Source organism: Letharia columbiana (genome assembly GCF_014066305.1).
Source record: "Letharia columbiana isolate WasteWater2 chromosome Unknown Sc0000049_s0, whole genome shotgun sequence".
Classification (NCBI taxonomy): Eukaryota; Fungi; Ascomycota; class Lecanoromycetes; order Lecanorales; family Parmeliaceae; genus Letharia; species Letharia columbiana.
Genome location: NW_023501093.1, coordinates 155,177 through 175,647, shown reverse-complemented (window position 1 = coordinate 175,647; position 20,471 = coordinate 155,177). Strand labels below are relative to the sequence as shown.

General features: G+C 50.1%; 8 protein-coding genes across 8 annotated transcripts; 4 read left to right on the top strand and 4 right to left on the bottom strand.

Annotated features, from left to right (window-relative positions):
* Nucleotides 1–814: 814 nt before the first annotated feature.
* Nucleotides 815–2,463, bottom strand: HO173_010483 (uncharacterized protein; the record flags this gene model as incomplete). The annotated part of the gene is made up of 4 exons (XM_037312368.1): nucleotides 815–1,536; nucleotides 1,600–2,113; nucleotides 2,169–2,196; nucleotides 2,261–2,463. 4 exons carry the CDS (start codon nucleotides 2,461–2,463, stop codon nucleotides 815–817), a joined length of 1,467 nt encoding a protein of 488 aa, XP_037160773.1.
* A 1,670-nt stretch (nucleotides 2,464–4,133) lies between these two features.
* Nucleotides 4,134–6,690, top strand: HO173_010482 (uncharacterized protein; the record flags this gene model as incomplete). The annotated part of the gene is made up of 3 exons (XM_037312367.1): nucleotides 4,134–4,521; nucleotides 4,578–6,503; nucleotides 6,557–6,690. The coding sequence occupies 3 exons, from the start codon at nucleotides 4,134–4,136 to the stop codon at nucleotides 6,688–6,690; spliced, it is 2,448 nt and encodes an 815-aa protein (XP_037160772.1).
* A 100-nt stretch (nucleotides 6,691–6,790) lies between these two features.
* On the bottom strand, nucleotides 6,791–8,105 carry HO173_010481 (uncharacterized protein; the record flags this gene model as incomplete). Its single annotated transcript, XM_037312366.1, has 3 exons — nucleotides 6,791–7,759; nucleotides 7,825–7,990; nucleotides 8,065–8,105. 3 exons carry the CDS (start codon nucleotides 8,103–8,105, stop codon nucleotides 6,791–6,793), a joined length of 1,176 nt encoding a protein of 391 aa, XP_037160771.1.
* Nucleotides 8,106–10,424: 2,319 nt separating this feature from the next.
* HO173_010480 (uncharacterized protein) lies at nucleotides 10,425–10,778 on the top strand (the record flags this gene model as incomplete). The annotated part of the gene is made up of 2 exons (XM_037312365.1): nucleotides 10,425–10,659; nucleotides 10,711–10,778. 2 exons carry the CDS (start codon nucleotides 10,425–10,427, stop codon nucleotides 10,776–10,778), a joined length of 303 nt encoding a protein of 100 aa, XP_037160770.1.
* Nucleotides 10,779–11,726: 948 nt separating this feature from the next.
* On the top strand, nucleotides 11,727–12,271 carry HO173_010479 (uncharacterized protein; the record flags this gene model as incomplete). Its single annotated transcript, XM_037312364.1, has 3 exons — nucleotides 11,727–11,898; nucleotides 11,961–12,122; nucleotides 12,198–12,271. 3 exons carry the CDS (start codon nucleotides 11,727–11,729, stop codon nucleotides 12,269–12,271), a joined length of 408 nt encoding a protein of 135 aa, XP_037160769.1.
* A 224-nt stretch (nucleotides 12,272–12,495) lies between these two features.
* HO173_010478 (uncharacterized protein) lies at nucleotides 12,496–12,939 on the top strand (the record flags this gene model as incomplete). Its single annotated transcript, XM_037312363.1, has 1 exon — nucleotides 12,496–12,939. One exon carries the CDS (start codon nucleotides 12,496–12,498, stop codon nucleotides 12,937–12,939), a length of 444 nt encoding a protein of 147 aa, XP_037160768.1.
* Nucleotides 12,940–15,569: 2,630 nt separating this feature from the next.
* HO173_010477 (uncharacterized protein) lies at nucleotides 15,570–16,540 on the bottom strand (the record flags this gene model as incomplete). The annotated part of the gene is made up of 5 exons (XM_037312362.1): nucleotides 15,570–15,764; nucleotides 15,835–16,062; nucleotides 16,115–16,162; nucleotides 16,225–16,348; nucleotides 16,530–16,540. The coding sequence occupies 5 exons, from the start codon at nucleotides 16,538–16,540 to the stop codon at nucleotides 15,570–15,572; spliced, it is 606 nt and encodes a 201-aa protein (XP_037160767.1).
* Nucleotides 16,541–17,012: 472 nt separating this feature from the next.
* HO173_010476 (uncharacterized protein) lies at nucleotides 17,013–19,935 on the bottom strand (the record flags this gene model as incomplete). Its single annotated transcript, XM_037312361.1, has 7 exons — nucleotides 17,013–17,604; nucleotides 17,658–17,870; nucleotides 17,923–18,362; nucleotides 18,416–18,486; nucleotides 18,537–19,646; nucleotides 19,693–19,853; nucleotides 19,901–19,935. The coding sequence occupies 7 exons, from the start codon at nucleotides 19,933–19,935 to the stop codon at nucleotides 17,013–17,015; spliced, it is 2,622 nt and encodes an 873-aa protein (XP_037160766.1).
* Nucleotides 19,936–20,471: the final 536 nt, after the last annotated feature.

The following is a 20,471-nucleotide window of genomic DNA, read 5'->3' as shown; positions in this document are numbered from 1 at the left end:
ACTCAAGCTTTCATGAAGCATTCGAACAAGCCACTACTGTGTCACTCTGGAATTGATCGAATTCCAGCTTTAGTTGACGTTGTCTTCAGGTCAAAAAGGATGGTCTTATCTCTTCGACCAAACTGCTTGTCTACATGTACGATCACTTGCTTTAACGGATCCCAACCCTTTGCAATTGGGGTATGCGTAAAGAACATCTCTTTGCTGACCAAGACCCTCATAGCAAAGATCAATCCTTGTGTTGTGCATCTATCCGTAGCCGCGATCTTCAGCATACCTAGGCTCCCAGAAATATTTTCACCAAACAATTAATCTTTTGCTTAGGGCATCCTCACATTTCCATGAAAGGAAGACATGGTACAAAGAAGTTGGACAAGCATGTCGGTAAGGTACCTTGCAGTAGATCACGTTTGATGATTCAGCCCTAGATCGGATGACAGCCGCACATTGCATGAATCGGCCGCGGCCAATTGCTATTGGGCAGTTAGACATGGTAGAAAGAACCCTGAGTCTTGTATCTTGTATCTGGTAGGATGTAACAGGAAGGCTCGGAAGGGTAAATCTCAAAGTCATGGTGCTTGAGAGAGCATCATTCTGGTAGACCCGCTCTAGACGCAATGCACCCGCTATGCTCGCAACATTACCGGCTATGCCCAAGCATCGGCAGCCACGTAAAGTGAAATGCTAAATTAATCCTCGTTCTAGCTCTTCCGGATTTTCCTTTTTGCATCATAGAAGAAAGATCGCACATGCTCAAAGGCCGCACGTACAAAGGACCTAATGAAACAGATGGTGCGGGGTCAGCGCAACTTGCCTATTGGGCTCCCTCACCACGCCCACGGTTGCCTCGGAATCCACCACGTCCACGTCCACCACCACGTCCACCGCCTTCTCCTCCACCGCGATCTCCCCTATAGCCTCCGCGGCTACGCCCTCCGCCCTCTCCACGATCGCCCCTAAAGCCACGGCCAGCACGGTTACCACCACGATGCTCTCCTTGACCACTGCCGCGACCCCGTCCACCACGATGATGCTGGACTTCATGAAAACCATCACCGCCGTCAGCAGGGGTCTGCGCATATCCTGGAGTCGGCATGGAATCTGTGGGTTCAGTGGGAACGTCTTCAGCCCAGCTCTGAGTACTTGTCATCCCTGCGGGCGTGGCGGAGTTTCCAGTGTCTGTCTCGGTAGGATCACGTGGGATCTCGACCCATTCGTCGTGGCCTGAACCGGCAGAAGCCGGGTCCTTGGCCTCCCAGTTGGTTCCGGCCGCTGCGTTGGCCGCACCAGCATCGATGTTGGATGCGTCTGGCACATTGGGAGTATCGACATGGGAAGAGACTCCATTCACTGTGGGCTCAGCTGAATCGTCGATCTCTGTGAGTCCGGCATGAGCAACCGTAGGGTCAGTTCCAATGGTCGCAGACGAATCTTCGGCAGCGGGAGGTGCTGGCTCCGACTGAGCGACTTCTTCTGCCCAAGCTTCTTCCGCTGCATATGGTGCATACTCAAACGCTAAGTCTCGGACCTGCTTATCTATGCATGGCATTTCAATGGATTGAGCGTGGATATAATGAATGGGAACTGCAAAAGACTTACAGGTAAATTCTGAGGGAGTTTGATCAACTGTTGGCACTTTTTCATCGCTACCGGCAATCAAGCTCTCCATTGCCACGACCGCACCGATCTCGCCTCCGTAGACCAGCAGCAGAGCACCTTCGAAAGCCCGATTCTCGGGTGAAGTCTCATCACCACCCTGCCGCTTAGCTGCTGCTGCTCTCAGGAATTTGCTGAGCACGAGTAGATTATCTTTAGCTTCCTTTCTGCCATCCGCTGCTGCCTCGGCGACTGCAGCTTCCTTGACCTTGTGCAGTTCATCTGTATGCGCAGTCTCGAGAGCTGATTTTTCTGCGGACAAGCGCTTCTGATAGTCCTCGTCGAATTGCTTGTACTGAGCAATCTGTTCCTCGAGTTGTGTAAGAGAAGCTTGTAGCGAAGGTTTCTTTTGAGCTTGAGCTTTTTGGTCTTGGTTGATCTTTCGAGCCGAAAGGAGCTCGTCGAGCGACAAGCCTGGGTTCTCGGCGATGATAGAATCAACCTTTTGTGTGGCATTCTAATTACTCAATGGTCAGAGTGGTTGCAACGAACGCGCACAGGGTGTTAGTCACCAGCTTTTTTTTGATGTTGCGGATGTTCCTAGAGGTCGTGTTAGCCCTTCGGATGATATTGGAGCCCCGAGCTCAACGAATAGTGAGCCTACTTATACAGCTCCTTGATATATGGACTCTCGTAAGACCCATCTGGCGCGGTTGCGGCCCCATCAACGGCTGTTAGCCCAGCTCCAGATTCCGGCTCTGTTGGTGAAGCTGCGGTTTGAACTGGGCCTTCAGCCTTGGCTTTCTTCTTCCTCGCACTCTTAGATTCGGAGTAAGCTAATGAGTTGGACACTTGGGCGGTAGACATGGCTGAATTCGGGTCGTGAACCGGAAGGAAACGTTATCTTGCCCTTGGTATCTTGCTGGACAGTGAGGTTGAATAGTCGATTGGCCGGTTGAAATGCTCCGGGAAAGGGCACTGATGATATCAACGTGTAGCAGTGAAGTAGTTATGAATGTCGGATAATTCGAAACCTGTAGATGTCATTTGAATTCGCGGCAAGATGGGGTGTATGAAAAGGGAACTTGACCCTCATTTGGTGGTTGAAGCTCTCAATACTTTGATAGGGCTGCACTAGCGCGTCTTGGTCCTCACTTGCAGACCTGTTGACTTTCTTGTTTAAACCGCACCCTCTCCATCGAGGGCCGCTGACACCAATTTCTCCGTTCACGGTCCTTGCAAGAAGCTGTGTCACCAACTCTGCCTCTCCGGAGTACAGGAGGTGTTTACCTCGTAACATTAGACCGCAATGCACCACTGCTTTCCAGGCCATTCATGATGATGTCTTGCACAGCTATTCAAGCGTTGACAGCTGCAAGTCCTTCAGGCTTTCGAAGATACAGAACTCCATCAGGGTGGCTACGAACCCTTCTAAATCTTATAATTGTGGCTTCCTCACCTTTACGTTTGATAGCTTGCAATGAATATTTCCAATGATATCCTTTTGGGGGAAACGCAATACTCGCATACGAGTAGGTACTGTTGAAGCTTTTCAACGAACAGTATGCTACGCTAACCTTCATGCTTACATCGGAGAGTGAGGGTTTGAATCCTATCTATTACTCAAGTGAGCGGTGGTGGCGGGAAAAGGCTCCTTCTCTAGCCGATGGGTTTCGAGTCGGTCTAGCCTTAAGTCGTTTCATTCTCCTCGATGTGTGTGTCCTATGCAAGTCACCCTGTAATCCCGAAGAGCCTCAATGATCGCCCGGAGACAGGGGGGGGGCATCAAGGCCAATTCTCCCCGCGGAGGAGGCCCCCACCTTCTGACGACGCGGGGTAGGCCGTGGTGACGTTGCAGCTTGAACGCGCTCGTCGGGCTAAGAGTAAGACTGCCCTTCGAATACAAAATACTTATACTCTACTGATCGACAGCAAACAATTGCATCTTGGTCCGAAGCTTCGGATCATCCGATCTACATGGGCGCATCCTCTTGTCCGTACTGCACACCCCAAAGACCTATTACACACAGCCACCTTTTGCTGTGATCTCATCATCTCATTACCCCTAAACGCCATTCGTCCGGGCAACAAGCCATTCATTGACCCTTCTTTGAAGTGGAGTGCATGAACGACGAGTGATCGTTGGGGGACCATATGCACGGGGAGTAAAGTGTGACGGTCGATTTTTCCCGCGCTTACTATAGGTGGTCATGAGGTAGGTGCGCAGTCCTATAGTGCATCATCATACAAAAGCCTGCGCTTTCGCTTTTGTCCATGGACCACAAGAACAGCACAGCGCACTCTCTGACTTCATCCCGGGGTCCGCATCATTTGGCAATAGTGTGACTTTTGTCATACAACACCTCCTCATGAGCATCCTTGCTAGGATTCCTGTTTCTTTCACATCTTGCTGTTGCTGATTCCAATGCCTTCGTATTGCCTTCAAGACTGTCATTACTTCTACAGAAGTGCTTTGAAGCTTTTGTCTATCTCGACGCTGGTGTCTCCTACGCTCACCTGACTAAAACGTCTTCACCATGACAGTACGCACTTTCACTATGCCTAAGTCTCTGAACGAGTCGTTGGCGAATTCACAGCCTCCCGTCTCCGATGCCGATCGCTCCTCGCCTAAAAGGACACAGCAGTCATACTCCGTCTCGCAGCGAGAACCTCTAGCATCGCATGGAGCGAAGCACCAGCCTGGGATCACCTTCGCCGCTCAAGACAAGCTCCCAAAACTGCCAATACCAGAACTCGAAAGTACTCTCAAGAAATATCAGGATGTGCTCCGGCCGCTTCAAAGCGAACGAGAGCAAGAAGATACCTGTGCGGCGGCGCAGGAATTCTTGAAAGGAGAGGGTCTTGAGCTACAGGCGAGACTCAAGAAATATGCCACAGGAAAGACAAGCTACATTGAGCAATTTTGTACGTCTCCATCTTCGCAACTTCTGGCATTCCCGAGGCTGACAGCGTGCTTCGAGGGTACGATTCGTATCTGAACTTTGACAACCCTGTTGTTCTGAACCTCAATCCCTTCTTCCTCCTCGAAGATGACCCGACGCCAGCTCGAAACAATCAAGTCACACGTGCCGCATCTCTCGTCATATCTGCTCTATGCTTTGTTCGTGCAGTCCGGAAGGAAGAGCTACCGCCAGACACCCTGAAAGGGACCCCTCTCTGTATGTACCAGTATTCGAGACTCTTTGGCACCGCCCGCGTACCAACAGAGAATGGATGCCAGATTGCGCAAGATAGCGGTGCGAAGCATATTGTCGTGCTTTGCAAGGGGCAATTCTACTGGTACGACGTCTTGGATGACAACGCAGACCTGATCATGACGGAGAAAGATATGGCATTGAACCTGCAGGTGATTGTCGACGATGCCGAGGAAACACCGATTCAAGAAGCAGCGAAAGCTGCACTTGGGATACTAAGTACAGAGAATCGAAAGATTTGGTCAGGACTGAGAGATGTCCTGACGCGAGAAGAGGACTCGAACAACGCTGACTGTCTAGGTATCGTGGATTCTGCACTTTTCATCTTATGTCTTGACTATACCGAGCCACAGACAAGCGCTCAGCTTTGCGGAAACATGCTCTGCGGCACGAGCGAAGTTGTGAGGGGCGTCCAAGTTGGCACCTGTACAAATCGATGGTACGATAAGATGCAGATCATTGTATGCAAGAATGGCAGCGCAGGTATCAACTTTGAACATACTGGTGTCGACGGTCATACAGTCCTGCGATTTGCCAGCGACCTTTACACCGACACCATTCTACGATTCGCTAAGAGTATCAACGGACAAGCTCCCAGTCTGTGGGCATCAGACAGTCCTGACCCATCAAAGAGAGACCCAGAAAGTTTTGGAGACGTCAGCACAACGCCACACAAGTTGGAATGGGACATGCTACCGGAGCTCAGCACTGCATTACGATTTGCTGAAACGAGGCTAGCAGATCTCATCCAGCAGAACGAATTCCAGACATTGGAGTTCACCGGGTACGGAAAGAGTTTCATGACCTCAACTGGCTTTTCTCCGGACGCTTTCGTTCAAATGGCATTCCAAGCCGCCTACTACGGTCTCTACGGCCGTGTAGAAAACGTCTACGAGCCAGCCATGACCAAGGTCTTCCTCCACGGCCGGACTGAAGCCATACGGGCCGTCTCTCCAGAATCTGCGGACTTCATTCGCACCTTCTGGGGCGAGAATCCTGCCACCCAAAAGGTTGAAGCTCTGCGAAAAGCAACACAGAAGCATACAGCCCATACAAAAGAGTGTGCAAAAGCACTCGGCCAAGACCGCCATCTCTACGCCCTTTACTGCGTCTGGCAGCGCGCTGTCGACGAGGAAGGAGCCGAGGCCGCAAGCAGCAACGGCATGAGCTCGAATGGCTACTCGAGCCCAGTAGACGCGGGCTCAGAGGCTGGATCACCCAATCGTAATTCGTTCGCCAAAGAAGACGGCTCCGTTTCACCCTCTCCGCACCCCAAGCAGCCTACTCACCAAATGCCCGCCCTATTCGCCGATGGCGGGTGGGACAGAATCAATACAACCGTTATCTCCACCTCCAACTGCGGCAACCCTGCTCTCAGACATTTCGGGTTTGGCCCCACCTCCGCCGACGGGTTTGGTATTGGCTACATCATCAAAGAAGACTCTGTATCTATTTGCGCAAGTAGCAAACATAGACAGACGAAGCGATTCATTGATGCTCTGGAGGGCTATTTTCTGGAGATCAGAAGACTCCTGAAATCAACACAGCAAAAGAGTAGGAGCACAAAGGCTAGTCGAGCGAGGGAGGTGGTGAGACCAGAGGTGGTGCCAAAGAGAGGAAGGGCAATTGTGGGAGAAGATGACCCTGTGGACGATGTGAAGGAAGAGAGTGATGATGACGGGTTAGGTGGTTGTGAGTATTTCCTCGCAATTCTTTGAGAGAACTTGCTGATATGGCTCAACCAGATGGCTTCTTCGATGCGGGCATGCTGCTTCAAGTGCTAAAGGCCAGCCAGGAAGAAAAGGACAGGCCGAGCGAGAAGGCGATAGGCAATGCACGACGGGCTGTTGGGAAGAAGTTGAGATTGAGCGAGTACTAGTGTCACAGTAAATCGCATCGGATGGCGAGATCCACGTGTATGTATTGGATGTAAAGACCGGAGGTGCATTCGTGACGTGTGTCAGCCAGCGAGCAACGTTTTACTCGCTATCACTTCCCATCAGTTCCGCCAATTCCCTCTCCTCGTCATCCGTTATTATCCCCTTCTTTTGCACTACCTTCTCTTCCTTTTCGACCCCGTTCTTGGCTTCCTCAGCTTCCCTCACCGCCTTCCCCAGATCTTCGGCCTTCAGCGACCATCGTCTAATGGTAGCATCTATGCTCACCGTCACCACCGTCTGGCCTGTCAACAACATCCCAGTGATCTCCTCAAAATGCCCTGAGAACGTATGGTGCAACTTGCCGCTCGCCCTGTCCCAAATCTTCACGTCTTCATCTCTGCCAGCACTCACAACCCAACCACCTCTCTCATCGACAGCCACTGCTCGGACGTAATCTCCATGCACGAGCGTGGTGTCAGCTTGCCACCCTCTTTCCCTACCTAGGCATTTCACGCTACCGTCGGCGCTTGCTGTCCACAGGTCGTCGTCAGCGTCGAAATGTAACCTGTACACGCTAGTCTCGTGCTGGAGGAGTGGTTTGTCCGTCTCGGTCTCGCGAGCGGTTGAGAGGTCGTCGCTGATACGCCACCTCCTGATTTCTCGATCACTCCCCGCACTGAAAACTACGATCGATCTTCCATCATGTTTCGCTAACGGCGATGATGGGTATGTGATAGGGTCGACGGCTAAGTCCAAGATCCCTCTCGTATGCCCTCCTTTCAACGTATGTAGCTTGTCACCAGTCTCAACATCCCAGAGGATAATGGAAGCATCTGCGGAGCCAGATATGAGTACATCTGCACCATTGACACGAATGCAGAGAAGCGCTTTCACGAAGTCGGAATGGCCAAAGTAGCGGCGTTGTGGAACTCGCGTGGTTCTGTTCCAAGACCAAATGGATTTGTCCCAGGAGCCAGCGAAGAGGGAGTCGATAGTGGATATCGTAGAGAGAGCGAGCGAGGTAAGGGGTGTCGTCGGTCCACGATAGGTATGGGAGGATTCAGCAGCCTTTAGAATGCATCGTTTTCAGCAGGATATATGGGATCAACATGGGCAGAGGTGATCTCACCTACTTCGAGCACTACCCTCCTTGCTGTCCCAGCACTTTCGGCTACGTATACAGCGCCCGGGTCTGCAGGATGGGAGATGATGGCGAGGATTTTACTTTGAAGACGGATTGGGGAGCCATGGTGGTTTTTGGATTTGAGGGTTTTCCGGCTGGTTTCCGCGAGGGAATGACTGGGGAGAGGTGAGTGATGGATCTAACAGAAGAAATCAATTGGATTTGGGTGGGGGAAGAGAAGCTAGAGTACCTGGTTTGAAAGAAATGATCTGGATCTGAAGATTTTGACATGTTGCATTGAGTACGTACCGTACTCTACATGTACCTTGAGGTAAGTCGTACTTTCCCTTACCTTTTACTTTAACCAGGGATTCTGCTAGTCGGCTTCCCCCGAGAGCTAAGGTGTTTGTACTGCCTTGGTACCTTAAGGTAGTATTATGGCCCGTAAGGTACTTAAAGGTACCTATTTTAAAAGTACCTTAGATTTACTCCTTACCTTACTCGTAGTTTATGTTCCAATGCCCAATGGCCCGGCATAACCTCACCCATCATCCATCCTCCTTCATCCTCAACCACTCTCACCCATTACCTTCTCATATTCATATTCTTTCTCATCCATCCTCATCGAGCTTCATCAAGTGAAGTTATGGATTGTAGCATACATAACACAAGTCACAGGTATCTCACCAGAGCATTCGGAACCACACACTCTCATACCGTCAGTGCTTCGGTGTTGAGCAAAAATTCAATGCCGTCGAAAGATGAAAAGCTCATGGAGACAAATCGAAATCTCTAATCATACTTAGGTATCAGGCTCGAACGTGGCACTGAATGTGACCGTCCAAGGAGAAAAGAAAACATTCTGCTCAATGCTGCTCTGTGGCCAACTTGAAAAGCTCCAACCCTCCAAAGTATACCAAGTACCCCAATCACCCTCTCTTTGATTGTTCTATGTCTTTGCTCGGATCGAAATTCATTCTATTACTTGCCAAAGCAAGCCAACGCGGATGGCGTGTCCCTTTGGCCCTACTCTTTGAAAGCAGGACGTGTTTCGCCCAGCTGTTGCAATTCTCTCATTGACCTGCGCAGAGCACCTGCTACTCTACCGCATTGCTGTCTGGGAATGGCGACAAAGGACCAAGCACGCTTACGATAAAAATGCTCAATCGTAACAACATACCTACCTAGAGCTCGGTGACTGTGAGAGCGCCCAATAGGAAATTGGCGCACGAGGCAATTCGACGCTCTTACAGATACGTTAGGCCCTATCCTACAAGGAAATTCCAGGAAGAGTGAATAGCAGCATCATCTTTGAAATCCAAAGAGTCAACGATTTACCACCTGAGCCATCTCTCCAGACGAATTTTTTATCATGTCTCAAACAAGACCTCATTCCATGGAAGCAAAGATTACCTACGTTGTGCTGATGGCGCTGCTCGGTGTGGTGATCGCGGTGGGAGTCATAACCGATTCATACGGAGTACCTCCTTGGCCTCACTGGTCTGGCATGACGGAGGACGACCAAATCATACTCATTGCTTGCCCCTGTGCCGGAGCTCTTATTGGAGCTCTTTTCGGATGTTTCCTAATGGCAACTCCAAACACCATTGCCGAGCAGGCTTCAACATCTGAATCCGAACGGCTCAGATCCTCTTCAATAGGTACGACACACAGCCGTGTTCCGAAGTCCATGTCAAAGCTGATGAGATGTTTTCCGTATTACCTGAATATGCACCAATGGCGATATTGACGTCGAGGCTCAGACACATGAACAATCAGAACTAAATACAAGCAGCGAGATCCCCAGGGATTTCGCTTCAGAAAGCATGTTAGCCTACGGTCTAAACACAGACAGCCCACAAGTACCTCCAACTTCATACACACCCAATAGAAGACCGAGTATGCAGACTCAACTCACGTCTTACAGCTCGGTTGCACATAAAACGTCAGGGGCCTCCGGTAGAGATTAAACAGTGTGGTTTGGCAAGAAACCGCATACGTCGATCGACTGGATCAAGAACTGCGTATCCTTTGGTTCACTATACCAGGCTCGTCTGTGGAAGAAGACTGTTACGCGAAAGACATTCTCAAAAATGCTTTGGGGCGTATCTGTACGCTTGTCACAACGAGGATAGCTGAGTTGCGCCTCCATTGCATCGAAATGTGCTGTCGCTATATATCAAATAAGTGTCAATGCCTTCTTCTCAATTCCTTGCTCGCAATTGTTTTGGGATGGCACCCAGTGACGCTCAAATAAAACCGGATCGTCAGGACATTTCAACAATAAAATACCCGTTCGCTATGCCATCCACACGCATGTACTTCCTAGGCGACGGTGGATTCCAGGTCGAAGCCTGCTCGGGAATCGAGCATGTAAAAAAAGCATTTACCTCCCAGATAGGCCAAGTTCGATACTTCAAAGCAGAGACTCAATTCGAACATATTTTTATTGCATTATTGCGTACTAGAGATGGTTTAAATCTCTGAGTCTCTCTTGCAATTCCAACATCACCGCTACTGATAACCCGCTGACAACCCATACTCCCACCGCTCCCAGAGATCAACCAGATAGTTATACAGCTTCGAATCTCATCAAAAGCAGTCGTCGAGATGAACTCCGAGCAGGATCCCTCTGTCTTCCTTACCAACTTCTTCAAGGCCATCATCTTTTTTTCGCTGATCGTAGTTGGCCTGCTCGTTCTGCTCGCTTTTTCGCTGGCGGTTCCTGACGCACTGTCCTGGTTGTCGTACAAACTTCATGAGCTCCGCATGCGGCGAGGCATCGGCGATGCTCTTGCACAAGACATGGAAAACAGCATGGTCGAGAACCGTGTAGTCGAGAATGGTATGATCGAGTCATCCCGAATGGGTCGGCGGGTAGCTAATATGAGACAAGGTCCAGGACGCGGCGAAGAGCGTGTCTGGTGGGCAACGGATTTTGAACCACCAGCCAACGTTCATTGACAGTGTATGCACATCTGCCGTGGAGCGCATTCCGAAGGGCTGTGCGCTTTTATAGATGGTCCGTTCCTGGCTTGTCATCGCGCTTTCCATTTCCTTTCCGAGAGACAAGCTTCATCATGGACGGCAGATCCGGGTCTTGGGTTTTGTGGTACATGAATCTTTGGTCTACATTCCTTTGAAGAATCAATTTATAGTTTGAAATCACGAAGTGTAACCGACATTCCTTCGAGTCTTGAAGCTTCTGCCTTTCGTGCTGCAATATTTTACCTCTGTTACAAAGCTGTGTTCATGAACGTAATCGTAAGAAAGTGGGTTGTGGCCGCTTTACTCCTTACTACAAATCGTCCGGTGTGAGATTGGGAGATCTCATTTGGCAGTTTCTCGTATTTGCACCTGATCCAAACATGGTACTTCTGATCTCGTTTCTTTAACGACCAATTTCTTTCACCGTGTGCGCTTCACTGGTCTGCAGTCAGCCATGTCCGGCGCTCCCTCCCAAGGGGTTTTCAGTACGGAGGCAGCAAATTCCTGTGTTCTTATCTCTATACTAGAGAAAGAGTGCGAAGTTCAGAAACGGCAGTCATGTATAGGTGGGCCGAGTCTTCAAATGGACCATTGACACTTCTCTCGATTCTGGTAAATTAAGTCCTTGGGCTGCCCATATGCCTGCTATGTCGAGCCTGGCTTCCGGCATGGCTTGTTTCGAGCAACTGTTGATGGCAGAACCGTCCTGTACTAGTTGGGAGTAGGTTTGAGCAATTGTGGGCCTAAAATGCAAAGTAGTACTCTTGCTGAGAAGAATTGAGTCCGTTCGACGCCCGAGGACGATTCGAACGCAGCAACGCTACTGACGATTCCCATCCTCATTATTTACAAGACTGTCTGACCCCCAATCTGCTTCTTGTTTTCTTCCCAGACAAATGGATTGTCCGAGAACCGACAGCTAGCATGGCTTTTACTTTCACATCAGCAGGCATGGCTGGATTTCTCGGGACTGGAACCAGTGTTGCTAGTGGTACTGACACGGCACAGTGTGGATTTTGGGGCTGCAAGAAAGCGCCAGAAACCTCGTCATCTCGGCTACGAGTTCGGGATGTTCTAGCAACAGAGCAGACGACGGGTAGTACAATACCACGACTCGACTATTGCGCTCCGTCGCCACCATGACTGATATAGTAGCAGACTCTGCCAACACGGTACCCATCGGTGCCATCGCAGTGCTCGGCTTCTTCGTTGGAATTTCGATCATCCTCATCATCGCCAAGGTGATCAAGGGACGCCGCGATCCCAAGAGAAAGAAGGCCATGGTCGCTGATCAGCAGTGGCTCAGCGATACGGGGAAAGGTACGTTACTGTCCAGAGCATTTTGAGCGTGTGTAGGTCTGAGGTGAGAACCCGAAGCAGCTGAGATGTATGAAGATGATCTCTCGCCGGATCATCGTGCGAGACACGAGGCTGGGTATTTTGGTGGGGAAGGATGCAGTCACTGCTGAGTCACAAACCTGTCTTTCCAGACGATGAGACGCCGTCAGCCAATTAAGATATCAAGTTGATCGGCTTGAAGCCCGACTTTGTGCACGCTGGGGACAATGCCAGAGGTCAGGACTTGATAATAGGCTGCAAGAAAGGGGATTCTGGATACAGAGCAAGTTTTGACATTATAATGCAATTTCCGAAATCTTCAGAAATAAAGCATTTTTCTCATCTACGAAATAAAATGCTGTACTCCATTCGTTTCTTCCTCAGGAGTCCAACCCAACTGCACCTCTCCGTCAATCACCAAAACCCACAAGCCAAACATCACAGAACGAACGTGTTCAATCTGACTTACGTCCTAACCTACCTGCAAGCGTCCACTCCCACCAGCTACCACTCCTCTCGAGAATACTCGGGTGCTGTCCCCAAAGACCCCTCGTCCAAACACACGATGCTCTGCCTCATCGCCGTCACGGCTTTGGCCTTCTCCCACATCTGTGACTGGCGGGAGCGAAGGAAACGGGATCAAAGACAGCAGGATAGGCTTGCTGCCCTCGAGAATGGCATGGTGGATCTCACGGGCAGGCTCCTGCCAAACCCAGGATATCCCCTACTCGACGAGGACGATGATTTCAAACTTCCACCACCCGCATATGAGCTTCACGAGGGGATTCCTGAGGACTGAGAAGGGGATGTGGATGAGAAATGCACCACAGGGTGCCGCGCTTCGTGCAAGGGATAGGTGATGCTGCTCGTACTTTGGCTTGAGTCACTTGCTGGGAAAAGGGAATATTTCGAATTGCCAAGGACGTAAGGTAGTTTTCGCTTGGAAAAGTAGAGTATTCTAGACCCACGCGCACAATTGAATGAGATTTAAATTTCTCCACTTTTATTGCCCGTGCAGTTTTTCCCTTGCAAAGTACTTATACCTCCAGCCCGACAGTACTCCACGTACTTACATCCCAAACCGGACTGTGCTGCTGTACTCACGCTCCAAGCCAGACACCCCATCCAGCGCTCACCACCAGCTCTACCATGTGTCACTCCTCCCACGTCATGAGGCATTCTGGCTATCGACACTTCAACCCTCCCAAGCACACTGCAGATGGCCACGGAATGAGTAGCACGAGCGTCTATATCCACGCGTTCTTGCTTCTTTGCTGGTTCCTGGCAAGCATGCACTGGGCGTGGGTGTGGTATACTAAGCGAGGAGACGCTCGGCGGGAGCAAGGTGAACAGCAGTACTGCTTACCACTCTATGAAATCCAGCGTCGAGATGGCCGGAGAGAAGATTGTGGAGATCAGGTCGGCTTGTTGCTGTGGCTGGATGATATAAGTAACAGTGAGAACGCCGGCAAGTTGTACCTTTGTGCCGAGTGGCTGACTGGTGAATATTTGGTAGTCGGTTTCCACCATGATAAGGAAGGTTGTGGCATTGCATACGCCCACTCTATACCAATCACATGTCCAGAACAGGAGAGAATGCTCCTTGTCCAACCACGCATGTGTCGTTGCGAGGGAGCTTGAGTGTCAGCGAAAGGGTTCTCAGACTTTCGATCCTCGAGCTTGTGAGGCTCAATGAAGACAGGACACGAGTGCCGAGGGCGGTAAATTTATCGAGGAATATATATTTATGTTCTTCAACAATCCAAAAATCCTATAATCCGAAAATTCAATAGAATGATAATTCAATGCAAATGGGGGAAAGCAGCCACGGAGATGGTGATGGTGATGGTGATGGTGATGAACTGTATGAAGTCTGAGAAGTGTCCATGATAATATTGGCACTCACCGATCAGCGTAAGACGTCGATGAAACATGCCGATTTCTGACCTGCATTGATTCTGGTCACGCGCAGCTAAACGAGCTAGTGAAGCCTTCTAATTAATTACCTTAAGGTAAGGTACTTTACCTGACAGTCGTCACTGTCAGCGTAAACTATTCTTTGCCCATTTGCCAATTTCCTGAGAGCTCACCTTTCCCCAATGCCACCCCTTCAGTCCCACCAGCTGCAAAGGAAACAATCCTACAAGCAAACTGCGCATCATGCACACAACTTCCACCTCTAACATCTTTCGTACTTCTCACATACTTCATACCTCTCACACAATACTCCACACATCTCACACATCTCACACATCTCACACGTCTCACACGTCTCACACGTCTCACACCTCTCACCCCTCTTACCCCTCCCACGCCTCTCAACCCTCCCACATCTCTCAACCATCTCACACCCCTCACCTTTCTTACACATCTCACACATCCACACCACACATCACCTTGCAAACGCCGAGCCCGACCACACCCGCCTTCGCTGCCGTCGCTTTTCCGTGTTACCTAGACAGTGAGCTCCGCGCCCTGTGGAGTAATTCAGAAGACGCATCACTCTTCTGCCCTCTCTATCTCGATTCCCAATCCCAGATCCTCCTCCCGACCTACGTGGGCCAATTCGGGCGCCCCCAGGTCGAGAGCGCCTGTTCGTGCTTCGATCATGGTGATAAACCGGCGGGAAGCACGGCGCCAACGGTGAGGACGGAGGCCGAGTTCGTCTTGACGTCCACGGCGCCATCATCGAGTACCATCGTATCAACCAGTCATCATTCCAGACCATCTTCGAAACCGAGTACGAGCACAGCTAGAGGAAGCGTAGTTCAGGGGAGTAGAAGCAATTCGGCTTCAAACCCTTCGCCTGGTGGTTTTGCAGTGATTTTGGTGTCCGTGCTAGTGATCTTGCCCGTGGTGGCGTTGCTGAATGATTTAATTGCGATTTAGGTGGGGGCTGGGCCCTGCTGTAGCCTTTGCCGAGGGAAGCATTTGCAGGTTCAAGAGAGATATGCCGAGGAAGGTAGACGGAGGCAGAAGGCTGGGGGCCCCGACTCAACTCACAAAAGGGTAACGAACCATGGACTGACAGAACAAGAATGAATTCTGGTAAAGTCAGGGCTCCCAAAGCCTGCTCCTGAAAGACACGGTCAGGGAATTGGGAGAAATATCATTAGCCCAAAGCGTTGTAGCGTCCGCAATGAACACAAAGCATGCATGAAGAATTGATTGCTGAGCACTAACACCTATGAGACAATGCCGAACCTGGACGAAACAACGACCTCTATTCCCATCATACTACGGCCATTAGAAATGCTGAGGTCCTCGATTCCAAGCCGACAAGATTCGCATCATTAGAACCCTCTAACGCTCGTAAAACCAACCATGACTGCAGGCAGACACATGTGTTATACGTAGACCTCATCGGAGGCAGGTCTTCCATCTTGACCACAATTTAATCTTCCTCTCCCCCCCCATGCTTCTATTTCTCTAACAACACCCGCCGGCCGAACCCGATTGCACTCCCTGACCTTGTCCGACTTGGACGGTGGGCTTGTTGTTGACGGTTGTGGTACCCATTCGCTCTTTAATCTGTCGCGCCATGGTCAAGAAGGCTTGTTCGACATTTGAAGCGTTCTTGGCTGATGTTTCTAGGAAGGGAATGCCAAGGCTGTCGGCGAACTCCTATGTTTCCATCAAATATCAGACTTGATTCGCGGTGGTATATCAATGTCGTCAATTATATGATACGTACCTTCGCAACCGTATACTCCACCACTTTCTTGTCCGACATATCACTTTTGTTGCCCACCAGCAGCTTGTTCACACCCTCTGTAGCGTAGCGGTCGATCTCTTGAAGCCATTGCTTGACGTTGTTGAATGAATCCATATCTGTCACATCGTAGACAACGCAGATGCCATGTGCTCCGCGGTAGTAGGAGGATGTGATGGTTCGGAATCGTTCTTGCCCTGCGGTGTCCCACTAGCACTTATATCAGCGTCCGCGGACTGAATCGAGTGACTGCTATGCATACGATCTGAAGTTTTACGGTCTTGCCATCCAGCTCGATCGTCCGGATTTTCTGGTAGAGCCTGTCAGCCATCTCGGGTTCTTGATCCGAGGTGGATTCTGGAAGCGCCATACAAAGTCCACACCAATGGTCGAGATATAGCTCTCAGTGTATGTATCATCGGCAAATCGCAGCAGCAAACAGGACTTTCCCACGCCGGAGTCACCGATGAGGAGGAGCTTGAAGAGGTAATCGTATCTGGAGAGAGGCGGTGATTAGCAAGGCTGCAATCCGCCCAGCAGTCCTGAGGGAAGCGAAAGCTTGAGCCTTCTGCGAATCCAGCTTCTTCTTGTTCTGGGGACGGCAGGGTGTTCTCTGCGAGATCCGAAGGTCAGCGTTCTGTGAGGCCTTGTGGTTCCATGTCTCCCCAACTTACTACTCTGGATTCATGATGAGCGTCGAGAAGATGGATGTTCCTGGGATCAGCTTCAGGAAGAGAAGTTTCTAAGAGTTCGACAAGTATCAGATGTCAATGTGTGCAGAGAAGGATGATGTTGGTGATGATTCTTCCTGACACAGAGACGCAGGACATCAGGACATAAGGGCAGAATGGCGCTAGTCCATATTCGACTGGGCTGAAACATTCAGCCTTGCAAAAGCCACATGAACATGGACTTTGGGAATGGTCTTGGTCATGACCAAATCATAATGTATCACTTGTTCTGAGATGACAGCTACAGGACATCTTGAGGACAATCTGCGCCTCTAGAATGTCATGATCTGCCAGTCGTCCGACCATATACTTGTAGTGAATTGTGGCAAGATACTTGAGCATGAATCGTTGCTTTGGACTCCTTTCCACCATTGCTTTCATGATTACACTCATATCTCGTCAGCATACTATTTTCGAGACTTTCCCTCCTCATACGTAGTCATGGGTCTTGAGCCATTCCAGCACCAACGCTTCATCACGCTCCTTGTAGTTTGCGTTTGCCTGCACAGTGTCTGAGACTTGTACCAAGCCTCTGTCATAACCCTTTGTGTCCTTGTCTTTGAAAAACGCCGCTATCTCTTTTTCCATCTCGTGGCTTGCAAATTTTGACAAACACGTCTTGAGATAGCGATCCATCACCACTGAAGAAGCCGAGAGTTTCTTGCTTATTGGATCCCAGTTTTCCTTGATATACTGCCACAGGGCGTTGCGAACCTTGGAGTTCGCAGCTAGCGAGACCGAGCCAGTATGGACATCCTGGAGGGCAACCTTGTCGGAGAATTGGAAGTCGAGGAAGGATTTGACGAGATCGGTTGTTTGTACTTTGCCTAGCGCTAGCAAACAAGTCTCTTTTCCGTCAATGGATGTGGTGCTGGTATATTCATTGAGAACGGCTTCATAAGCGGTTTTCCCTCCTTCGCGGACTACGATCTGGAAGACAGCTAGGCGGAGACTGGGATGGACAGCTGAGCGATCACCCCTCTGGTAGGCCTGGAAGCGACGCTTTGCTTCGGCGATCGTCCTGACCTAGATGTTAGCAGTCAATCCAGTACCTTATGGACGCGGGAGGCTTACTTCGCATGGCCTGCATTGCCTGCAGTACTTATCAACAGAGCGCGCATCTGTCCTGTCAAGAAATTCTCGTTTGGAGCAAAGTCCCATCCTATCTCTTCGGTCGCCGGTGTAACAAGACGCAAAGTAAACGCTTTCAGTCCGTTGGCGAGTGTTTCGTTGTCCGCAAATATGGACCGAATGTTGCCGAGCGAGCTAATAATCTGGGACCAGACGCTAAAAGTTCACTGTCAATATCTCGCGCTCAGATACGATCTGGCTAACATACGCTTTGTTCTTTTCATCGCTGAACTTTTCGACCAAGACCAAGAACCCAGCTGTTGTACCTTGACCAGCAACAGCCAATGCTGCGGCATCTGCAACCAGGCCGATCTTGTCCTCGACACTGAGCTTGTGTCTCTCTTTACCAAGCGATTCCAGTCTTGCCGGCGGGTAATTGGTGCGGTAAAAGCCTACCTGATCGCTGTTGAGCTTGTAAAACGTCTCATCCACGTCACGGAGCGTGTCTTCTTTGATGGTCAAGGCTTTTGTGGCGGCTCCCGTTGCTTTTGGATCTGTCTTCAAACCTAGCGGAACCCACCATAGGGTCTCATCCTCTTCGCCTTTTACGTCCCCTGTTTGGAGGAAACGGGACTGGCGGACGCCAATTTGCCCGGGCTCTTCTGCGACAGTAAGGACCGGAAATCCGATCTTTCTGATCCATGGATCCTACACATTCTCCAATCAGCCCTGAAGAAAGGCGTCACTGCCGTGAGACAGACCATGAAAACATTGACATCTTTTCCAGATGCTTTGCTCAACGCTGCCCAAAGATCGTTGGTAGTTGCGTTACCTATATGAATTTTAGCTATATCATGGAAACGAAGGGCCGGGTGAAATTACCGTAGGCGTGCTTCTTGAGGTACGCAGAGACTCCTCCCAAAAATGTGTCTACGCCTAGATGACCAGACAGCATCCTAATCACCGAACTCCCTTTCAAATACGAGATTGCATCGAATATTTGCTCCACCTCAAGAGCATCTCGAACAGGAACTTCAATTGGATGAGAGGCTCGCAAAGAATCCAAATTCTGAGCAGTCTGCACAGCTTCCGTGACGAACTGGCTCCAGACCTCGTGATCGGGATATAGATGGTCGACCGCCAGCCAACCAACCCAAGTTGCAAAGCCTTCGTTGAGCCACAGCTCACTCCACCAATCCATGGTAACGAGATTACCAAACCACTGATGGGCTAGTTCGTGCGCTACTACATATGCCACACGGTTCTTGTACTTGGCGTCTGATTGTTTCTCGTCAAAAAGGACAGCGGTCGTTCTGTAGGTGACCAAGCCCCAGTTCTCCATAGCGCCGTGAGAAAATTCATGGACTGCGAGGAGGTCCATCTTTGGTAGTGGATAATCGATCTTGAAGATCTCGGAAAAGTAGTCCACTACCTGATGACAATTCTCAAGAGCGAAGCGTCCCTGCTCCTTCAAGCCTTTGGTGGTGTAGACCCTGCATGGTAGCTGCTTGCCTTGGTACTCTCTCTGTGTGAAGCCTTCCACGTACTCGAAATCTCCGAAGGCCCATGCAAGAAGGTAAGTACTCATCACTGGGGTTCTTTCGAAAACTACCGTTTTCAGGCCAGCTCTTCCTTGCTTGACCTCTTTCTCAGGCATATTGCTAAGTGCTATTTGGTCCTCCGGGATCTCAATACTAACATCGAATGTAGCTTTGAGGTTTGGCTCGTCAAAGCATGGAATGGCTCTTCTCGCGTCGCTAGATTCGAATTGGGTAGAAAACATGACATGGTGCTCTCCGTCCATAGGGACAGACTCCACGGGCGTAACTGTTGGCCTATACTTGGATCTGTAAAACCCGGCCATGCTATTATTCATGGTACCAGCATATCGGATAGAGAGCACAGCATCAGTAGAGGCACTGATTTCCTCTGGAAAGACCAAGGTGACGCGCTGTGACTTCTCGTCGTAAGAGACATCAGTAGTTTTTTGACCTAAGTAATTTTAGTAAGCGGTCACCTTGGAGTCATGTCCTTCTACCAGAGATTTCGCCTTCATGGATCGTCAAATGATGAGCGTTCAGAGTAATACTCTTGGTCGCCGACTTAATCTTGACTTGGATCTTTACAATCCCTTGGAAGCTAAAAGCACCGCCAAGCTCAAGGTCGAAGAGCCCAATGTCGTAATTGATAGCTTGGACGCTAATTTTGTCAATAGAAGGCCTCTAGCAATGGAGGACAAAACGTACGTATCAGGCAAGATGTTTCGATCCGCGGCAGCCATGGTGGTAGTCGACCTGCGTCGAAGCGTGATCGAAGGAAAGGATGACTTCAAACAGTTCAGACTTTGACTTGTTGATGAAGGACGTCTAGAAAGTAAGGCCGGGTAAATATATTTGTGTTGACAATGGATGTCAGGACTGCCCCGGACCTGCAAGTGCAAAGAGCGGAGGTTCCCCGCTCGCAATGGCTGCAATGGCCCGTTGGTTTTTGGATTTGGAAAGTGGGTTCCAGGAAATACCTTGCCCAGACCTCTACTACTGCGTGAAAAAAGCATGCAATGTTTCGTCTTTGGAGAATGACGGGGGTCCTGGTCGTATGGCAACGGGACAATGAACTTATGTCTTGGTGGGGAGAATAATCCGATTTCCTACAAAACAATCGACTTAATAGTACTCTTAGAGACCCTGTATAGAGTGGGCAATGTCCAGTTTCCAAGGCTTTGTAGAGACGTCGATGGCCTTGATTGATCCTAAACGCTATGTTTCCCCAAAAACCCCCAATTCGCTAAATGCAAGCAGACCATCCGGCGATTCCCAT